At 44.1% G+C, this 19,745-nt stretch overlaps 1 protein-coding gene across 1 annotated transcript in view; it reads right to left on the bottom strand.

Annotated features, from left to right (window-relative positions):
• LOC136627479 (solute carrier family 12 member 9-like) overlaps positions 1-19,745 on the bottom strand; it is a 288,868-nt gene that overhangs the window by 99,422 nt on the left and 169,701 nt on the right. Inside the window, exon 8 of the mRNA XM_066602618.1 lies at positions 7,564-7,646. Within this exon, the coding sequence (XP_066458715.1) occupies positions 7,564-7,646 (83 nt within the window). The remainder of the gene's footprint in view (positions 1-7,563; positions 7,647-19,745) is intronic.

The following is a 19,745-nucleotide window of genomic DNA, read 5'->3' as shown; positions in this document are numbered from 1 at the left end:
CCGGCGCATGCGCGCGGCACGTCGGCGACGTGCCGCCGGCGTGACAAGTTCATCCGCCGGCCGAAAAAGAAAGATCCGGCCGTGAGGAAGAGAAGACCTTCCCGGCCCGCTGCGGGTGAGTTAATTCTTTTAAATTCCTATTTTAAGCGCTCATGTCCGCGGGGCAGGAGGGACCCGCTGCAGATTCTCCATGGAGAATCCGTAGCGGGCCTGATTTTCCCCGTGGACATGAGGCCTAAGGCAGTCAATACTGGTTGGGAATGGTGAATTTTTGGGCAAGAGATTTTGGAGGGCTCCTGACAATCAATGTTCACCTGGCTTAAAAAAAAGGACACAAAACGACTTCTAAAGATGTTGAGTACTACAAATCCACTTACAGGCAGAACATACCGTATACACCGGTTTTAGTTTACATTCCAACGCTGTGAAGCTGCAGAACTGCATTTGAGTATGCGCAATTTAACTACAATTTGGTCACACTTGCAAATGTTTTTAGGGACCTTTCACAAATGCGGAATATTTCTGCAATACGCCCCTAAAAGACACTGAAAATTCTGCACATGTACACATGCAGGTTATGGAGGGGAAATCTAGTGTGGCAGAGTAAGGGTGGCCGCACACGAGCGTAAGCGTAAAAACACAAATTTGCACAGTGATGGAGTGTTTTTTTAATGCCTTTTTAAGGCTGGATTCACACGAACGTATATCGGCTCGGTTTTCATGCCGAGCCGATATGCGTCGTCCTAATATGCGGGGGGGGGGGGGGGAGGATGGAAGAGCCAGGAGCAGGAACTGAGCTCCCGCCCCCTCTCTGCCTCCTCTCCACCCCCTCTCCGCCCCTCTGCACTATTTGCAATAAAAGGAGGTGGGACTGGGGCGGGGCTAAGTTCTGATAATTAGCCCCACCCTGTCCCACCTCTCCCCATTGCAAATAGTGCAGAGGGGCGGAGAGGAGGCAGAGAGGGGGCGGGAGCTCAGTTCCTGCTCCTGGCTCTTCCATCCTACCCCCCCCCCCTGCAGATGAGGACGACGTATATCGGCTCAGCGTGAAAACCGGGCCGATATGCGTTCGTGTGAATCCAGCCTAAAACTGATCGTATTTGCGCAGGCACTACTCGTTCACATGGGTGGGGGAATTACCTCTGCCCTGTTTTAAAAAGGCTAATAAGGCCATCTGCACACGGGTGGATTTGCATTGCGGAATCCAGAGTGGCTGTTTGCTGGATTCCGCAGCAAATGTTGCCTATAGCATGCAATGGTAAAATGCGTTTTCCTCTCCATGAGGGGGAGGGGAAAAAAAGAACTAAAAAGAGCAGATATTTATGTAATATATGCAATGACCTGCAAAAAAGAGCAGCAGATAAACCTCAGTGAAAACCTAAATGTGAATTTGGCCTTTGGGTGCATTCACAAAGTATGGTAATTTCCAACATTCATGCACTTTCCAAGTGTCAGCTGCACATTAAGAAAGTCTGCTCTATTTGATTTTATCGCACTAATAAAACTACATAAAACATCAATTCAGGCTCTCATCATTTCTTGCTTGAATCACTGTAATACCTTACCAGTTGGTCATACCTCTACTCAATTGGCTCCTTTTCAATCCATCGTGAAGCCAGTAGCCATAATGTTTTTCTATCTAACACTTAAAAGGCCACTCTCGTGATTTTTCATATTCATTTATTATGTAGCTAGCCCCCAGTAAATATAACTGGGCTAGTGTTATCTTAGTTAGTTATTCCTTTCTATCTGAAACGCCTGGCTTCTCCCTCCTTAGATGGTCATGTGACCTCAATTCTGACCAGCTCAGATCTACTTTGGGGTTAGGTGTTCATTTTCTAGTCAGATTCTCATTCTGTGTGATGCTGTTATATGGATCTACCACAGAAACTGCCTAGAGGGAGACGCAGGCACTCATATCATAGTTACTGATGATGATCATACAGCGCTTGTCACACAGTTATAATAGAGGAGGTCACAGCTCATCTTCCTGACTGTATACCTATGGTCTGTAGCTTATTTAGGTGACTATAGAAGGTAATAATAATTAAGTTGTCTCCATAGCAAGCCAGAATGGTATAGCTTCAGCTAATGCTGTGCTGATGCATCATGGGATAGATGTGAAACTGAAAGTAAAAGATATGTCTCAAGATGGCGTCTGATAGGCATCAGACAGGAGGCTGCACCACATAGAAGTGGCTGCAATGCGCTTAGGAGACCTCCAGAATGTGGCAATCAGGTGAGGGGGGCATGGATGAAAAAAAAATGATTTCTTGGAGTAGCCATTTAACAGACACGTCTACTCTTTGCCTCTCTGCACTGGCTGTCTGTCCAATTAAGAATACAGCTGTGTCGTGCTTCTTACCCACAAAGTCATCCAAAATTCAGCAAAATCCTACATTTCTTCACTCATCTCTATCAGGCCTCCTGCATGTCCACTTTACCAAAATCACTTATTCGTGTCTCAGGTTTTCTCATATGCTGCACCTGCACCCTGGGACACCCTTCCTCACTCAATTACACTAACATCTAAGAATGAATCTTAAACATCTTTTTCAGAAATGCGTCTTTAGCGGCGCTCCATAAACTAAACAATGGATCTTATACTACTTGAATTTTAATTCTCTTCACTCACAACCCAGCTACAACTTCTGCTCTACTATTTTCCTTCTTCTCATTACATTCAGCTCCTGATTGCTGCCTTTGCATCTCTTTGTGTGAGCATAAGCTAAAATATACAGCTGAGTACGCTCCATGCACTCCCTGCGAGATCCACTATATATACATGGAGGATACTGGTAAGGGGTAAAACTACCTTGCTAATATTGTTATATTGTGTAGGTCCACCAAAATAGCCATGACTCATTGAGGCATGGACTCCACAAGCCTCTTAAAGCAACCCTCTGTGCAAACACCTCTGACTACCTGATGCACATTGTGCATTAGTATGCATTGGCAGTCTAAGACATTACATGGCGTTGTACAGTGTTTGTGGCGGCGTTTGAAACGCCACGGTAAACGCTGTAAAAAGCACTGTGTGTGAGAGTGGCCTTAGACTAATGAGAGCTGAGATATGGTAACTGATTGTGTGAACTGTAGCATAGTTGCCAAACAGCCATTGGTCAGGGCTAGTGGCACAGGCACAGTAACGAGGTCCAGGCAGAGGGTCAGGGCCGACAATGAGCAATAGCAAAGTCCAATATCAGAGCAGAGGTCAAGGAGCATAGAAGGCAGGATGCTCAGGAGTAATGCAGTCAGAATCAGAACAAGCACAAACTGGGCATGGTTACAATGGCTGATGTAGACCAACTGCATAAGCATCCTCCATAGCGGAAGAGCCAAATATTGCAAGACGTAGATTATAGTTGGTGGGAGACTGGATTAGGGAGCATGCTCTTTAGAGGAGGCGAGTGTGCCTTACCAGCAACAGAGAAGGAGTGAGCAGAGTATGCACAAAGTGGAGAAGACACAGCTCGGCCTGCAAGACAACGGGAGCGGCGGTGTTATGTGTGCTGCTGGGATCTGTTGTACTATGTACTCCTAGCAGCACAGTCAGGTGGTTGAGGGTTAATTGAGCTGGCTGGGTGTGGTACTTGCTGCTAGCCAATCTCCTGGATTTGTGCTCACATATAAACCCAGCTCCTGTCAGTCTCTGGCTGGGTCCCCTAGGCTGAGTACTCATGTTAGTTCTGTGTCCTGTAACTTGTTATCAGTCATGTTCTGCTTGTTCCCACTCTGATCTGTGTTTGCAAGTAGTCTATTGTGTGGCTCTGCTTCCCCAAGATTGTCTGGACACCTGTCGTCCTAGTCTGCAGTACATGCAGCCCCCTTTTCATTCCCCCTGTGTGCGTCCATTACATTTCCCATTTTTGGGTGCGATCGTGTGGGCTCCCGTGCTTAGGTTGCCCACATGATCATTACAGGCGGTACCCAACCACGGCTCAACTGACAGGTGAGTCGCGGCAGTAGTGCACCGTGACAATAACTTGTAATAAAGCTGCTAAAGTATAGGATGCAGCTGTGATGGGTGTGAGTTTGAGAATAATTACCTCCACTCAAATGCCTCTGAAACACAGGCAGAACTGTTCCGCAACACAGAGCAGAATTTGTTGTCATGCAGAATATTCTGCACCAAAATCTGTATGTTTAACGTGTGGATTTTGATGCAAAATTGAAAATGGCATAATGCTGCCGGCAACTCCACATCAAAATCTGCATGTAGTGCAAATATCCCTAGTGACAAATTCTGCTGCATGTTGCAGAATAATTCCGCCCCATGTGAAAGGTCTCTAATATGACCCCTTAAAAGATTCCATTGTAACGATATCTTCACACAAGGTAAAAGCGCTGTGGGCATTCAACTAGAAATCCGCAGTGGCCAAGTCTGCATCACTTTAGGTGCAGATTTGGCCACTTTTTTAATTGCAGATCAGCTGTGGAATTTAAACATAAATAGACATGATGCGAATTTAGAATCCGCAGCGTTTCCTAAAATGCTGCAGATTCATTGCAGAAAATTTCTACATATGTGAAGGTGGTTTCTAAAATCCCCTCCACATGGCTTGTACTGTAAATACTGTAGAAAGTCTGCAGTGACTTCACCAGAGGAAATTCCGCAGTGTATACTGCCCGTGTGAAGGCGGCCTAACAAGATAATCAATGTTCTACACTTTCATTGAGTTTAATGATGATGTAGCTTTAAATACTATTTCAGATACATGTACGTAATTCTAGAATATCACCTAATATGAAGTAAGAGAATATCCTTTTTTTTTAATTTCTTGTGTTCTCATGATCTATTTTTATATATTAACTTATTTTAGGCCAGATTTTGAAAAATCCTGAAAATTCTAATAGCTTAAATTTGTGTAAGGGTTGTGCTGGCTGGCATCTCTTGCACCACATAGGTTTCTAGCAGCACAGCTCCACAGGTGTGATATGATTAAGCTGGCTGGGTGTGGTGTTCTCCTGCTAGCCAATCACCACCTGTCTGATTGCAGTTAAATATCCTTCACTCTAGGGTTTGTTGGTGTTGCATGCCTGTACTTGTGTTCTGTGGATAGTGTGAACAGGGCTAGTCCAGTGTTTGTGCAGGTGGCCAGACATTAGGTGTGGATAGCCCTGTTCTGTCTATATGGTGTGAACAGCGTCATGTTCTGTATGTCTGTGCAGGTAGCTAGACATGAGGAGTGAAGTGTCCTGTTCTATGTGGTTCTGTGTCTGGCATGCTAACCCTAGTGTGTTGCTGTGTGATTAGTGTTCTGTGTGCCGGTCATTTCTGGTTCTGTGTATTAACCCTTGAGGCATAGTCAGGACCGAGGTTCCAGCATGGGGCCGCCTTTATCGAGGCGATCGCCCTGCTTATTAGGTAGGGTTCTGCCATTTTTCCTGCAGCTTGGGGTCCGTTGTCTTGCTAGTGTAGGGACCTACAAGACAACGAAGAGCTTTGATCGCGTCTTGCAGGCTTAAGAATTTTGGCCAATATACGAACCAATTCCTCGTACTTTTATAACTATATGACCTGCTTATGTGTACAGTAATGCATGGCGAGTGTGTGTCATCAGTCGGTTCCTGTTTGTGTCCTGGTCACGTTCGTGTGGGCCCGGTATTCGTTTGCCCACACTAACATAACAATTTGTCTAGCAATACTGTATACCATCAGTAGAGCTCCAAGATCAAGGCTATACAACATAGTCTGCAAAGGTATAATGTCCATTTTGACATCTCAGATAACTTGTAAAAGTAGAATAGCAAAGAAAGTGGACCTTCCGCTTGTTCCATGAGGAGGTTTGAATACAGGATAAGCGAAAGTAGTTTTGAAACTCTCCTTAGCGCCACTCAGAACTGATGTTTTTCCATTCTGTGTGGAATAATCCATTAAAACAAGTGTAGTGCGAAGCGCGTGATGCTAAAGGACATATAAATATCCCGGTACCTAAAGAGACTATTTGCAGCAGTAATCCAGCGCAGTTTGTCTTGCCCAGCTACTATATTCACTCGTGAGGTTTCCGTTCAGTACAAAAGATTTGTTCACATGCATATTATTGATTTGTACACCCCCACCAGGTACACAAGGGTTTATTTATTTCTATTACAAGCATTACAATAAAAATACAATCAAAGGAATAAATAACCTAAATGGGTTAAATGCAGCAAGACAGTAATATAACACAGATTCCCACATTAGCATTTTTTTCCAATAAAGATTCTCTCTCTGCACCCAGCTGCTGATTTGAGATATTCCATTTCATTTTGCTTTTCTCTTCGATTCCAGCTATTTTTCAGCTGTGTTTTCTTTAGCTCTTTAAATCTCCCTGTTGTAAATGTCCTCAGCGGCAGTGTGACCACTGGGTTGTCAGGACACCCTGCCTGAACGCCACTGATCTAGGTAATCAATGCTCGGCTGTCGGAAGTAAATGATGAGTATGGGCTGTGATGGAACGGTGCGCTGTGAACACTGACCCATAATCAGGTGGGCGGCTGGGGGAAAGCCAAGCAAGTGTTAATCAGGTAGAATTATGTAAATCATGTCAGATAAAATTAATCGGCCTCCTTTTAGCGTTTCATTGAAATAGAAATACAGAACTAACGTGTTGAAATTTAAAAGAGGCATAGTCGAAGCAAAGTATACTGAAGCCAAGATGCCCCGATGCATATGGATTGGGCACAGAGTAGCGACAAGTCATTCTCCATCCAGGATTAGAGAAATGCCTGCCCATGGATTGTGTCTTGTGTAGCAGTTCAGTACCAATGAAATGAATGTGGCTGAGTTGCAATACCATACATTACCTGTGCACAGGTGTGGCACTCTTTTTACCAGCTATGTTTTTCAAATCTTGTACATCAGAGGTGGGTTAACTTATGGTTCTACATATGACAAACTGTGCACCAAATATTTGTAAATAAAGATATTTAGGTAAGGGCTTCAGACGGGCATATATCGGTCAGGTTTTCACGCAGACAGATATATGCTGCCCCACTATGCAAGGGGAGGAGGCGGGACGAGCTGGGAGCTAGTGCATTGAGCTCCCGCCCCTCGCCACTGTTTACAATGGAGGGGTGGGATGGGGCGGAGCTAAGTTCTACCCCTCCCATTGATTAAGCTCTCCGGCCAAATGCACACTGCCAGGTCGGATTCTGGTGCCCAGTCGGTGAATCTGCATACCTGTCCATAGTATTCCTTAATTGTAATGCGGATGTGCCAGCTTGTGCACCGGCGCACATGCGCAGTATGGATGACGCAGTGCCATCGCTAGGTGATGATGCGGTTTCTGCAGCCGTTTGCGCATCAGATGGCTTCCACTGACTCCTCCGTGTGTGGAAAATTGCAATTGATTTCCATTCGTGGACATAGAAAAGGGATTTTCTATAGATCGTCTATGAGCAATATTTGCTGCAGAATCTGGAGGTGGACGCCTGCTCCGGATTTCGCAATGCAAATACGCCCGTGTGCATTGGGGCTAAGACTTAGTTTCATAAGATCTATTCTGCATGATTAAGGTGTTTAGTACCATGTAATCAGTGCATTGCTAATATTTGGGAAGTACATCATTTTAACTTTACCTGCACCAGGAACCAGGACAGGATGACCGCCATCCATGGGTTGCCTCCCTGTGATGTCTTCTTTGCTGGTAAGAACAGTTTTCCTAGGGAAAAATAAAAAATATACAGATTACCCCAATGATCATTGCCAACAGGATAGTCATAGGTGGCCATCACAGACATCTGGTAAAACATAAATACGTTAAAAGGATACTTTTTGTAAACATGGGAATCTATGTGTGATGTTTATTTTAACATGGTTATGCAACATTTCAGGATAAGCCAAGATAAAATCAAGGAAGAATACATCTGTACCATAAAGACAACTCAGTTATAGTAACTCCATGGTGGGGAAACAAAATCGGGTCTTCCAGTACGATGGTATGGTAGCATCTAAAAGAACTAGAAGGGCCAATAGCTAGTCCTATTCATACTATTACAGAATAGAGAACAAGTAGAGCACCAGCCAAATAAAATCATTGATGCTTTCTTACATTAAAACCCGGCAACAGATCACAGCCTGCATAGTGCTGCTGGACCTTTACTGTTGGCCCATCGATATCTTCTGACATGCTGAACCCGGTGGGCATCTACAATACTTATTCCTGTGGTTATACAGAGCTTATATAGCTATTACTGCAGTACAAAGCCAGATTTACATGGCGATTTCCTAGTGCAAGTTGCGTCCAATTGCGATATGGATGGAACTTGAACGAGAATATAACCCACTGTCTTCTATGTGTTTATACATATGGGCGATTTTTATCTTGGACTGAGAGTCCGTGATAGAAAAATGGCAGCATGTGCTATTTTGAGGCGATTTCGCCCATTCATTCCTATGGCTGTGTGGAAAAAAAGTATCACACTTGAATGTAAATTGCGATTTGCATGTGAGTGCGATGCGTTTTTGTCCTGACTATTGAAATCACATGTCAATTTAATGCACATAAAAAGCGCAGTTGCCACAATGTGATGTGTTTTTCTTGCGAAACGCCTCACGGCTAAGATAGCATGTGATATCAGTCCAAGTATCTCGGATCGATATTGCATTCCCCTGCTTGAAAGGTGAGAAACATAACTCAGGTGAGCATACCTATTTATCTCAATGGAGAGGGGGGCAAGCATGCATTTTTATTTCTCTATCGTCAGGAGGCATCCAAATAGATAAGATCGCCAACCGATCCCGACAAAATCCCCATATAATACACTTATGGCAAGGTGGCAGGCGTAATATGTATAATATGTATAAGAGCCAAAATCCCACATAGCTTAAAAAGTGACAGCTATATGTGTGTCTTTCTGGAAGGTGAAAAGGTACGGAGCCATATGTAAGTGGGATGGCATTTACATGCACAGAAAATGTAAATAACTGTCTAAAGGTTTCGGAACCCAAAAGTACAAATTAGCATATAAAACAGTTAAAGGTCAACTTCTCTTCCAGTGTATTTACGGGCAGGTAGTGTGCTGCATTGCCTTTTGTGATGTGCTTTCCATCCACACAGCTTGTACAGGTTCAACACATTCGAATCAACTGCCTATAATATATTTGCTAATTTGCCCCCTGATTTTTGACCACGCAACACACTACCCACCAGTGTGAATACAGCCCAAGGTCCAGGGAGCAGTAAGTAAATATTGTGCAAGTGTTTTCTTTATATGGTACACTACCGTTCAAAAGTTTGGGGTCACATTGAAATGTCCTTATTTTTGAAGGAAAAGCACTGTACTTTTCAATGAAGATAACTTTAAACTAGTCCTAACTTTAAACAAATGCACTCTATACATTGCTAATGTGGTAAATGACTATTCTAGCTGCAAATGCCTGTTTTTTTGTGCAAAATCTACAAAGGTGAATAGAGGCCCATTTCCAGCAACTATCACTCCAGTGTTCTAATGGTGCAATGTGTTTGCTCATTGGCTCAGAAGGCTAATTGATGATTAGAAAACCCTTGTGCAATCATGTTCACACATCTGAAAACAGTCTAGCTCGTTACAGAAGCTACAAAACTGACCTTCCTGTGAGCAGATTGAGTTTCTGGAGCATCACATTTGTGGGGTCAATAAAACGCTCAAAATGGCCAGAAAAAGAGAACTTTCATCTGAAACTCGACAGTCTATTCTTGTTCTTAGAAATGAAGGCTATTCCATGCGAGAAATTGCTAAGAAATTGAAGATTTCCTACAACGGTGTGTACTACTCCCTTCAGAGGACAGCACAAACAGGCTCTAACCAGAGTAGAAAAAGAAGTGGGAGGCCGCGTTGCACAACTAAGCAAGAAGATAAGCACATTAGAGTCTCTAGTTTGAGAAACAGACGCCTCACAGGTACCCAACTGGCATCTTCATTAAATAGTACCCGTAAAACACCAGTGTCAACATCTACAGTGAAGAGGCGGCTGCGGGATTTTGGGCTTCAGGGCAGAGTGGCAAAGAAAAAGCCATATCTGAGACTGGCCAATAAAAGAAAAAGATTAAGATGGGCAAAAGAACACAGACATTGGACAGAGGAAGACTGGAAAAAAGTGTTGTGGACGGATGAATCCAAGTTTGAGGTGTTTGGATCACAAAGAAGAACGTTTGTGAGACGCAGAACAAATGAAAAGATGCTGGAAGAATGCCTGACGCCATCTGTTAAGCATGGTGGAGGTAATGTGATGGTCTGGGGTTGCTTTGGTGCAGGTAAGGTGGGAGATTTGTACAGGGTAAAAGGGATTCTGAATAAGGAAGGCTATCAGTCCATTTTGCAACGCCATGCCATACCCAGTGGACAGCGCTTGATTGGAACCAATTTCATCCTACAACAGGACAATGCCCCTAAACACACCTCCAAATTGTGCAAGAACTATTTACAGCAGAAGCAGGCAGCTGGTATTCTATCGGTAATGGAGTGGCCAGCGCAGTCACCAGATCTGAACCCCATTGAGCTGTTGTGGGAGCAGCTTGACCGTATGGTACGCCAGAAGTGCCCATCCAACCAATCCAACTTGTGGGAGATGCTTCTAGAAGCGTGGGGTGCAATTTCACAAGCTTACCTCAACAAATTAACAGCTAGAATGTCAAAGGCGTGCAATGCTGTAATTGCTGCAAAAGAAGGATTCTTTGACGAAAGCAAAGTTTGATGTAAAAACAATGTTATTTCAAATACAAATCATTATTTCTAACCTTGTCAATGTCTTGACTCTATTTTCTATTCATTTCACAACGCATGGTGGTGAATAAGTGTGACTTTTCATGGAAAACACAAAATTGTTTGGGTGACCCCAAACTTTTGAACGGTAGTGTATATTAGACAATGGCATCATGCTCATCGGTTCTGTGTTACGCATGCCATAGAGGATAATACTGGCACCGCTAGACACTGGGGTTTTTAACAGTGAAGAATAGCGCAAATTGCATCAGTTATGATATTACCTACTGCCATAACAGCATATGTAATTTTGTGGCAGTGTTAACTGAAGCTGCAGATGATGAAGTGGGACAAGAATTCAGTTTACAACATTTTTTGAATATTTACTATATATTTTGTTATCCACATTAGCCATGGTTGCCCAAAATGTTCCCCATTTTGCCCGGAGTAAGCAAACACAGTTGATGTCTATTCCCCAATTGTAGGACCTGCAGATATCATTATGTCCCAGTAATATCCAGCAAGAGGAGGATGGGTTTAGCAATTTTTCTATTACTTGTCAACATTTAAGTAGCCTATACATTGACAGCAGAGTACAAGAGAGGAGCGTTGGATTCAGGGAAATGTTCCATAAAGCAAGATATATTCTGAGAAGAAACAAAGCACAGAACTGTTTGATGAATCTCATAAGAGAAATAAAGGCATTAAGAGTGGAATCCTATCAGTAAGCAAATTAAACATTTCAAAATGACTGGCCTAATTGGATTAGCAAACACAAAATGGATTAAATTTGCACTTCCATTGCAGATACATTTGTACAGATTCTTGAAGGCGAGCCCTTCGTGACTTTTAGAAGGGGACGCCATTAAATGCCAAGTCTATACGGCTATGACTGATAAATAAAGGATGACCGCCAAGGTGCAGCAGAATCTGCCACACAATACATTACAATATCGGCTGTGATTAGCACGTACCAAGCTGTTAACAGCTAAGCACAGCCACAAGAACACAGGATAATAGGACAGAAGAGCTATTAAACGCAGAAATTACTAGTTAGACCCTGGCATGGAACAGAGCAAAATAACAATCATCCTAATTGTAATGATGCACAGTGTGTTTGATGGGTAATTTACAAGGCTTTGTGTGATAAATCTGCAACTAGTAAAGGCAAAAAGCAAAAAAAAGCTGCACACATCGCACTATATTCATCTCCCTCCCCAGGCTCTCTCTAGTATGAGCGGTGTGCTGCTATGTAAATGGTTAAATGATGAGGCTGCAGGAGACGGTCACACATTAGGGGTAAAGTGGCCAATATTTTATACACCCAAACACCAGAGGGGACAGCAGTGGGAGCGCTAAAAGCTTCTTCATTTCCCAGCTTCATTGTTACAATTGTAGACGTTTGGGGTGTAAAACGCCCCGTTCTCTGCCAAAGTGCAGTGGTCAAGGAGGCGGCTGGCATGGTGATGTACTGCTGTTCCTATTTGTAGAGACATGAAAACTTACAAGAGCACACAATTTCTACTAGGCTGTTATATTAATGGAAGACATTAAGACCTGAACCTTTAAGAGTGATTGCAATTAAAAGGACTATGTGGGTGAGAGACCATTTAGATCCAGATCTGATAAAACAATAAAAGCAACAATACACAAGTGGCTTCCAATATCTGAGTGATGATGCCAAAAGAATGTCACGTGACCACTGTGATCTCCGATTGGCTGCAGTGGTCAGGTAGAAGCCGTTCCTAAACAAAGACTAGGGGCCGTGGATCACCGAGGCAGAGGATGGGTAAGTATCAACCAGAATTGTTTCATACCTGGACAACCCCTCTAAACCAATGGCATGTCTTCTTTTGCTGTTATACCCAAAGAAGTTATACTAGTGAGGTCCTGGAAACTTTAACACTGTTAGCCATCCTTGTGACATGGACTAACTAAACAAATGCTCTACAAAGACAAATAACAACCCATTTCTAACAACGTGACCCTACTCACCATTTCGCTAGTCAGGGGAAGAAAATCTAGTACCCATCATATTTCTGCCACACCACAAGCAGGCACATGGATAGCTTTGGAGAGGATTCCAATAAACACATTTCCCATATTTCAGCTCAGAGCCTTGTGAGTGTGACAAGGGTGAATTAAAATATAAGATCTAACTGAATCACAACTGAATTTTCAGGTTTTGGGTGAAGGCAGGTTTGTATCCCCTATGATGTATTGTATGCACTACCGAAACCTTCTGTCTACTGTAGATGAATGTTCACTCAAAGGAAGTGGAACTCTGCAATGTTAATTGAAGGACATGTTTGTGCTAGATATTTTATTATCTGTGTTTAGAAATAATCCTGATATCTTGTAGTTTTCTCTCTGACCACTGAGACTCTAAACAGGCTGACACTCCCTATCTACAGCTGACACTCCCTATCTATGGAGATCACTTTTCAGTAGTCATCTCTGTATCATCACAGCAGGACTACAATGAAATATAATGGTTTGATTATAAAGCTGAAGGCAGATAATACAGGATACGCTATTGTCAGTAGGTGTTGGTCATAGAAAACCTCCTTTCTCTCCCTGCACGGGTCACAGAGCATGCCCACAACACTGGACCACAGGAGTCATTACATTGCATTGAGGAACCTGTATTCAGCTGGGGGTGGGACCCAATGACCATGGAATTCCCCTCCAACTCTACCATTCTAGAACTTTATTCTATGAATAATTAAAAACTGAGTGAAGAACATGTATTAGTATGCAAATAAGGAGGCACTTTGTTATGCAAAATGTTACATTGTTTAAAGGCAAACGATGCCCAGCAGCTCATCCCAGTGCTGTTAAAGCCCATTTGCACCAGCCGATGATCGCTTTAAAAAAACCCCGCTAATCAGCGATCATTTTAGCAATAATCGGTGCGTCTAAATGTGCGCCCATCGTTTGCTTTTTGGACATTGCTGGCTGATCATTAAATTCAGTCCAACATAAAAAATCACTCACTTTTATCAGTCGTTCTCCACGGGGAGTGCTGACAGCATTGTTTCCCCATGGAGAACAAAGGATCTGAGCACAGATAATAGCCTTGGGCTATTAGCTGCATTCAGGGAAGGTTTCATTTGCATACCTAATAGGTATTTAGGTAGCTAAGTAGCTACTTAAATACCAATTAATTTTTTTGCAAAATGATCGCTCAAAGCTGTCACTCAAACTGTCTTTTCAGCGATCTTTGAGCGATCATTGCTCCGTGTAAACCAGCCTTTACACAGGATCAAGTATCGATGGCATCACTCACGGCGCTGCCAGCATGGAGGCAGAGGGGTGCAGTGCGGAGCAGTAAGCAGACAGTCGTTCAGAAGTCTATGACTGTTTGCACTGAACGACACATTTAATATTCGGCATGCAGAAACTGAACGAATGACTAATTCTTGTTCAGTCATGACATCCATTTACATAGGACGATTATCGTTCAGATTCCCATAGGAGCGCGGAAATCTGAACCATGCTGAATGATAATCATCCCGTGTAAAAGAGCCAATAGTTTCTAAGTGGTAAAGTGTGTTATGTAAGAAGCTTCTTTACAAATTGTCTGTGACCGGGTATGCCATATCATAAGAGTTCGAACTCTGTACACCCCACATGTCTGACTTTGAGAGAAGTTGGATAATTGTCATGTTTGAAATGGGGGCATCATATCATGAAATCTCCCAAAAGACTGTCAGTACTGAGACTGGTTACTCAGTGGATACTGGGAAGTCTCCAGTACTTGCAGACCTGGCGTAGGTCCACGCAGAAGGAGAATGCCACATGAAGGCAGCCAAAATGTGCTCAGATTGTGCATGGTAGTTGCTGATAGATGGGTGACCGCAGCACAAATCTAAGCAGTGGTTGGAGTCAGTCACCCAACAACAATTATAAATCAACTGCTTAAACTGGGTTGCATTCTCGGACCCCCATGCGGTGTATACTGTTAATCCAATCCACTGCCAGCACCAACTAACATGGTGTACTGCTAGATGCAAGTGGACACATGAATGGAGAACAGTTGTGTTTAGTTGTGAATCCCAATTCTGTCTGTCGCAAAGTGATAATCAACGTATTCGTCAGCATTTTGGAGAAAGGAGCCACTCGACTGTGATTTCAGAGCACCACACAGGTCTAACCCTGGAGTCATGGTTTTGGCGCCAATCAGTTACAGCAGTAGGACTGAGTTGCTGGTTGTTGAAGCCACAATGACTGTCTGACAATATGTGGACAGTGCTACACCCTGTTGTCATACTTTTTTTGACCACCATCCAAAATAGTATCTTCCAACAGTACAATGCCCATCCACATACTGCAGCCATCACAAGACAAGCCTTGCAAGGTGTGAAAATGGATTGGTCAGTGCAGTCCCCAGATTTATCCCCAACAGAATATGTCTAGAACACCATAGATGCATTATGTCAATTGGCCACCCACCCCAAACTGTACAACTGACTGCACAAGTCATGCAGGCATGGAGAGACATACCACAAGAAACCCGAACATTTATTGTCTGAATGGTTACAAGGATCCAGGAGTGTATGGGTGCTCATGTTGGGCACACTTAGGTTGGATTCCCACATGGTGGATTCCCGGTAGAAATCTCACGGTTTAGCCGCAGCAAGAAACCGCGAGATTGCTGCCGGGGAAGCGCTGCTTCAAAACCCACGGAACTTAGCTGTGGGTTTTGGAGTGGCTTGCCCACAAGCTTTTCCGCTGCATCCGGCACTCCCATAGAGGAGAGCGCGCCGCAATGGAAAAAAAAAATGGACGTGCTGCGGCGGGGAAATCCGCGCCGCAGCGCCGGCTTCTGCCGGCTGTGCCGCAACGGATTTGCCGTCCCGCGTGGACAAGATTTGTGAGAAATCTCGTCCACATGGCTGGTTCATCCCAGGATTAGCGGCCGCAGGTGGATTTGCCGTGGCGAAATTCCGAATGGAATTTCCATGGCAAATCCGCTCTGCGTGAACCCAGCCTTACTGAAACCTGTACCAAACAGTAATAAACTTTGTCTGATTCATTTTAATTTTCTATCATTTCTTCTAGGTATGCACATATCTACTATGTTTCCTGAAATTCCACCAATTCCTTATGGGGGTAATGGCGGTTTCACACTCGCACTGGGGATTTTGCTTTTCTACTCCATTCGGGGGAGCAGGAAAGGGGAAACCCCACATCTGAACGGTTCCGTATGTGGATGGAGCCTAACAGCACTGTGCGGACCCCATTGACTGTAATGGCGTCCGCTCACTTTCCACCCAGATGCCTGATTTGGGACAGAAGAAAAAGTGCTGCATGCAAAGCTTTATCTTCCAGTATTTGCAGCCGGATGTGCGACGGAACCTACGGCTGGAGGTTCTGTCGCAGATGTGAAACCACTCTAAGGGCTATTTCAGACGAACGTATATCGACTCGGTTTTCACGCCGAGCCGATATACGGTGTCCTTGTCTGCAGGGGGAGGAGGATGGAAGACTGAACTCCCGCCCCTCGCCACTATTTGCAATAGGATGGGGAGAGACGGGCGGAGCTAAGTACTGGCGCTTAGCTCCGCTCCTGTCCCACCCCTCCCATTGCAAATAGTGGCGAGGGGCGGGGAAGGGGCGGGAGTTCAGTTCCTGCTCCTGGCTCTTCCATCCTCCCCCCGCCCCCTGCAGACAAGGACACCGTATATCGGCTCGGCGTGAAATCCGAGCCGATATACGGTCGTCTAAATAAGCCCTAACACTTTCAATTTTCACCAGTGTACGTTTAGACGAAAAGAAAAGTAATACAATTAAAAATAAGAACAGATTAGAAAAAAAGAACCATTATCTTGCCTATGCTATTTGTGCAATCAATGGCAAAGGTCACATTACACGAACAGCACAGAGGTGGCAACATCTCTATGCTGTTTCTGTAGCACACCAGAAATAATGCAAAGCGTTTTTATTTCATACATTTTTGCAATAGGTAATTTCCATACGGCTTCTGTATTGTTGCCTTACTTATGCAGCCATTTTACATTATCATGAAATATTCATTAAGCTCCTAATTCTCATATCCCAATTGTACATGTTGTAAAAATTGTCACTGTGAGTACCATTATTAAAGCAACCATGCAGACATGGACAAAGAAAGATGGCCGAACCACTTCTCTGACAACCTGATGAACATTGGTAGTCTAAGACACTACATGCTGCTTTGACTGGCCAACCCTGCTCATGTGGGCTTTACTGGCCAATCAAAGCAGCATGTCCTGTCCAAGACTGATAATGCATACCAATTCACAGTGTGCATCAGGTATTCAGGGAACGTGGTGCAGCCATCTTTGTTTGTCCAGGCCTGCAGGGTCATTTAAGTAATACGTTCTTAAATGTAAGACTTTGCTGCTGTTGAATGTCTTTTAGAAAAAAGTTGGACCACTACAGGGGATAAAAGAAATGGAAAAAGGTCTTATTATCTGAAAAATGCACAAGGTACATTTTCGTCTTTCCACTGTCACCACCCCCTGTATTAAAAGAGTTTTCCAGGTATTGGCCGCTGGGATACACTGGGGTTGGGGCAGAAGCACTGCTCCGACCCATGTGTAGTGGCCAGCACTCATAATTGCAGGCACAGCTCTCACTAAAATCAATGGGACCCCAGCCTGCAATTACAAGAGCAGTTCCCACTGATTTCACTGAGAGCTGGCCTGCAATTACAAGTGCTGGCCACTACACAGGGGTTGGAGCAGCGGCTTCCACTCCCACCCCGGTGTATCCTGGTAGGCACTGCCTGAAGAACCTCTTTAAGGTAGTTTTACAAGGGGTGATTATTGCTTGAATAACAGCTAGAAACAGCAAATTTGGGTGAGAGTCATTCCCTGTACACGCGGCCAGAAACAGGGCACTGAGCTAGAAATCGCTCACTTATTGGAGTTGCTTGGTTTTAATTTGCCTAAAAATCAAGCGACTACCGACCCGTGTAAACAGGCAGTTAACCTATGAATGACTGCCTGTTTGCAGTACATGAAGGTGGCTGGCTAGAAGAGATCTCTGGCCGCTCCACCTCCATTCTCAGAATGACTATTGCTCCGGTATTAAAGCATAGAAGCAATAGTCAGTGGGACATCCAGTGGACACTTATGTTCTGACAGACGTCCCGTGTCAAGATACCCATCTCCATTAGAAAACATGCAGCAGCTTCAGCCCCTGGAACGATGATAATCAAGGGGAATGGGTGGATATTTAGAGATGGGGCAAAATAACTGGGAATGGGAGAGAAATAATACTGAAACCATGTTTCAATGGACCTTGGACTGAAGGTGCCAAGTCAGAGATGGGGAAGATAAAGTCCGGCTTTGCCATGTGGTATGTCTTCTATAACTCTGCAATATCTTCTACGACTGTTTATACAAATGTGTTTTGTTACTCTCGGTCATCCTTTTTCCAACACCTAATAAAAGCATATAGCTCTAATATATAGATGTGCAACCTTGAGTGGCTGTACAGTTCTGCACGTACTTCCAGAGTTTTGTTTTTGGATGCATCTCCTATATTAGAGTTTAGAAGGTCTCGCCGAACAGCCAGGTGATTCACACTTGTGGAAAAAAAAAAGCATCAGGAGTTTATTACCTCCACCCATAAATCACCTGAGGCCGACTTCTGCAGCCATTCACAGACCTGATTCAATGTTCTGCTCGTCTGGTTTTTATATCCGTGCTTTTTAACCTAAATGACAGTATAATGTGCAAAACCATTGTATTATACTTTTCAAGTCATATTTCCCCAGAAATAAAGAAACAAAATCAGCAGAGTTAATGATCCGATCAAACAGGAATCCTCCATCCCTGTTTGCAGGAATTTGCCATCTGCACGTCTATCTTCTGTCTGGCGCTGTTCTCCCAGGACTCGGAATGGGTTGTTGCTTAATACATATGTATTTTAAGCACTTATTTTACTGGAACGTGCATTAATATGTAGCATCCTCATCATGTAAAACAGCCTCCCAGTTGTGTCGCTGAGATGAACATCAGCTTTTTTTTATCCAAATATACAGGACCCCGGAGTGATGTTTATCTTCAGGATTTGTATCTAGCTGTTAAAAAGAGCTAGTTGCGGCTGCACACAGACCGGCGTCGTGTGCTATTATGGCTTTCAGTCTAAATTATTGTTGAATTATGGCAAAAATTAGACAACACGATTGTCTCTTCTGACCAAGCAGCCCAAGGAAATCGGGATATTGAAAAGAAATGAATTCTGAACATAGTTAAGTGTCATATCTTTCAGTCAAGGAAAAGCCACATTATAATATATATATATATATATATATTTTTTTTTTTAACGAGACATTGTAAGTAGAGATGAGCGAGCACCAAAATGCTCGGGTGCTCGTTACTCGGGACGAAATTATCGCGATGCTCGAGGGTTCGTTTCGAGTAACGAACCCCATTGAAGTCAATGGGCGACCCGAGCATTTTTGTATATCGCCGATGCTCGCTAAGGTTTTCATGTGTGAAAATCTGGGCAATTCAAGAAAGTGATGGGAACGACACAGCAACGGATAGGGCAGGCGAGGGGCTACATGGTGGGCTGCATCTCAAGTTCACAGGTCCCACTATTAAGCCACAATACCGGCAAGAGTGGGGCCCCCCCCACCCAACAACTTTTACTTCTGAAAAGCCCTCATTAGCATGGCATACCTTAGCTAAGCACCACACTACCTCCAACAAAGCACAATCACTGCCTGCATGACACTCCGCTGCCACTTCTCCTGGGTTACATGCTGCCCAACCCCCCCCCCCCCCGCACGACAGTGTCCACAGCGCACACCAAAGTGTCCCTGCGCAGCCTTCAGCTGCCCTCATGCCACACCACCCTCATGTCTATTTCTAAGTGCGTCTGCCATGACGAGGAACCGCAGGCACACACTGCAGAGGGTTGGCACGGCTAGGCAGCGACCCTCTTTAAAAGGGGCGGGGCGATAGCCCACAATGCTGTACAGAAGCAATGAGAAATATAATCCTGTGCCACCGCTATCAGGAGCTGCACACGTGGGCATAGCAATGGGGAACCTATGTGCCACACACTATTCATTCTGT

Source organism: Eleutherodactylus coqui, chromosome 1 (genome assembly GCF_035609145.1).
Source record: "Eleutherodactylus coqui strain aEleCoq1 chromosome 1, aEleCoq1.hap1, whole genome shotgun sequence".
In the NCBI taxonomy this organism is placed as follows: domain Eukaryota; kingdom Metazoa; phylum Chordata; class Amphibia; order Anura; family Eleutherodactylidae; genus Eleutherodactylus; species Eleutherodactylus coqui.
The sequence above is the reverse complement of the archived record's forward strand: the minus strand, read 5'-3'. Positions and strand labels throughout refer to the sequence as shown.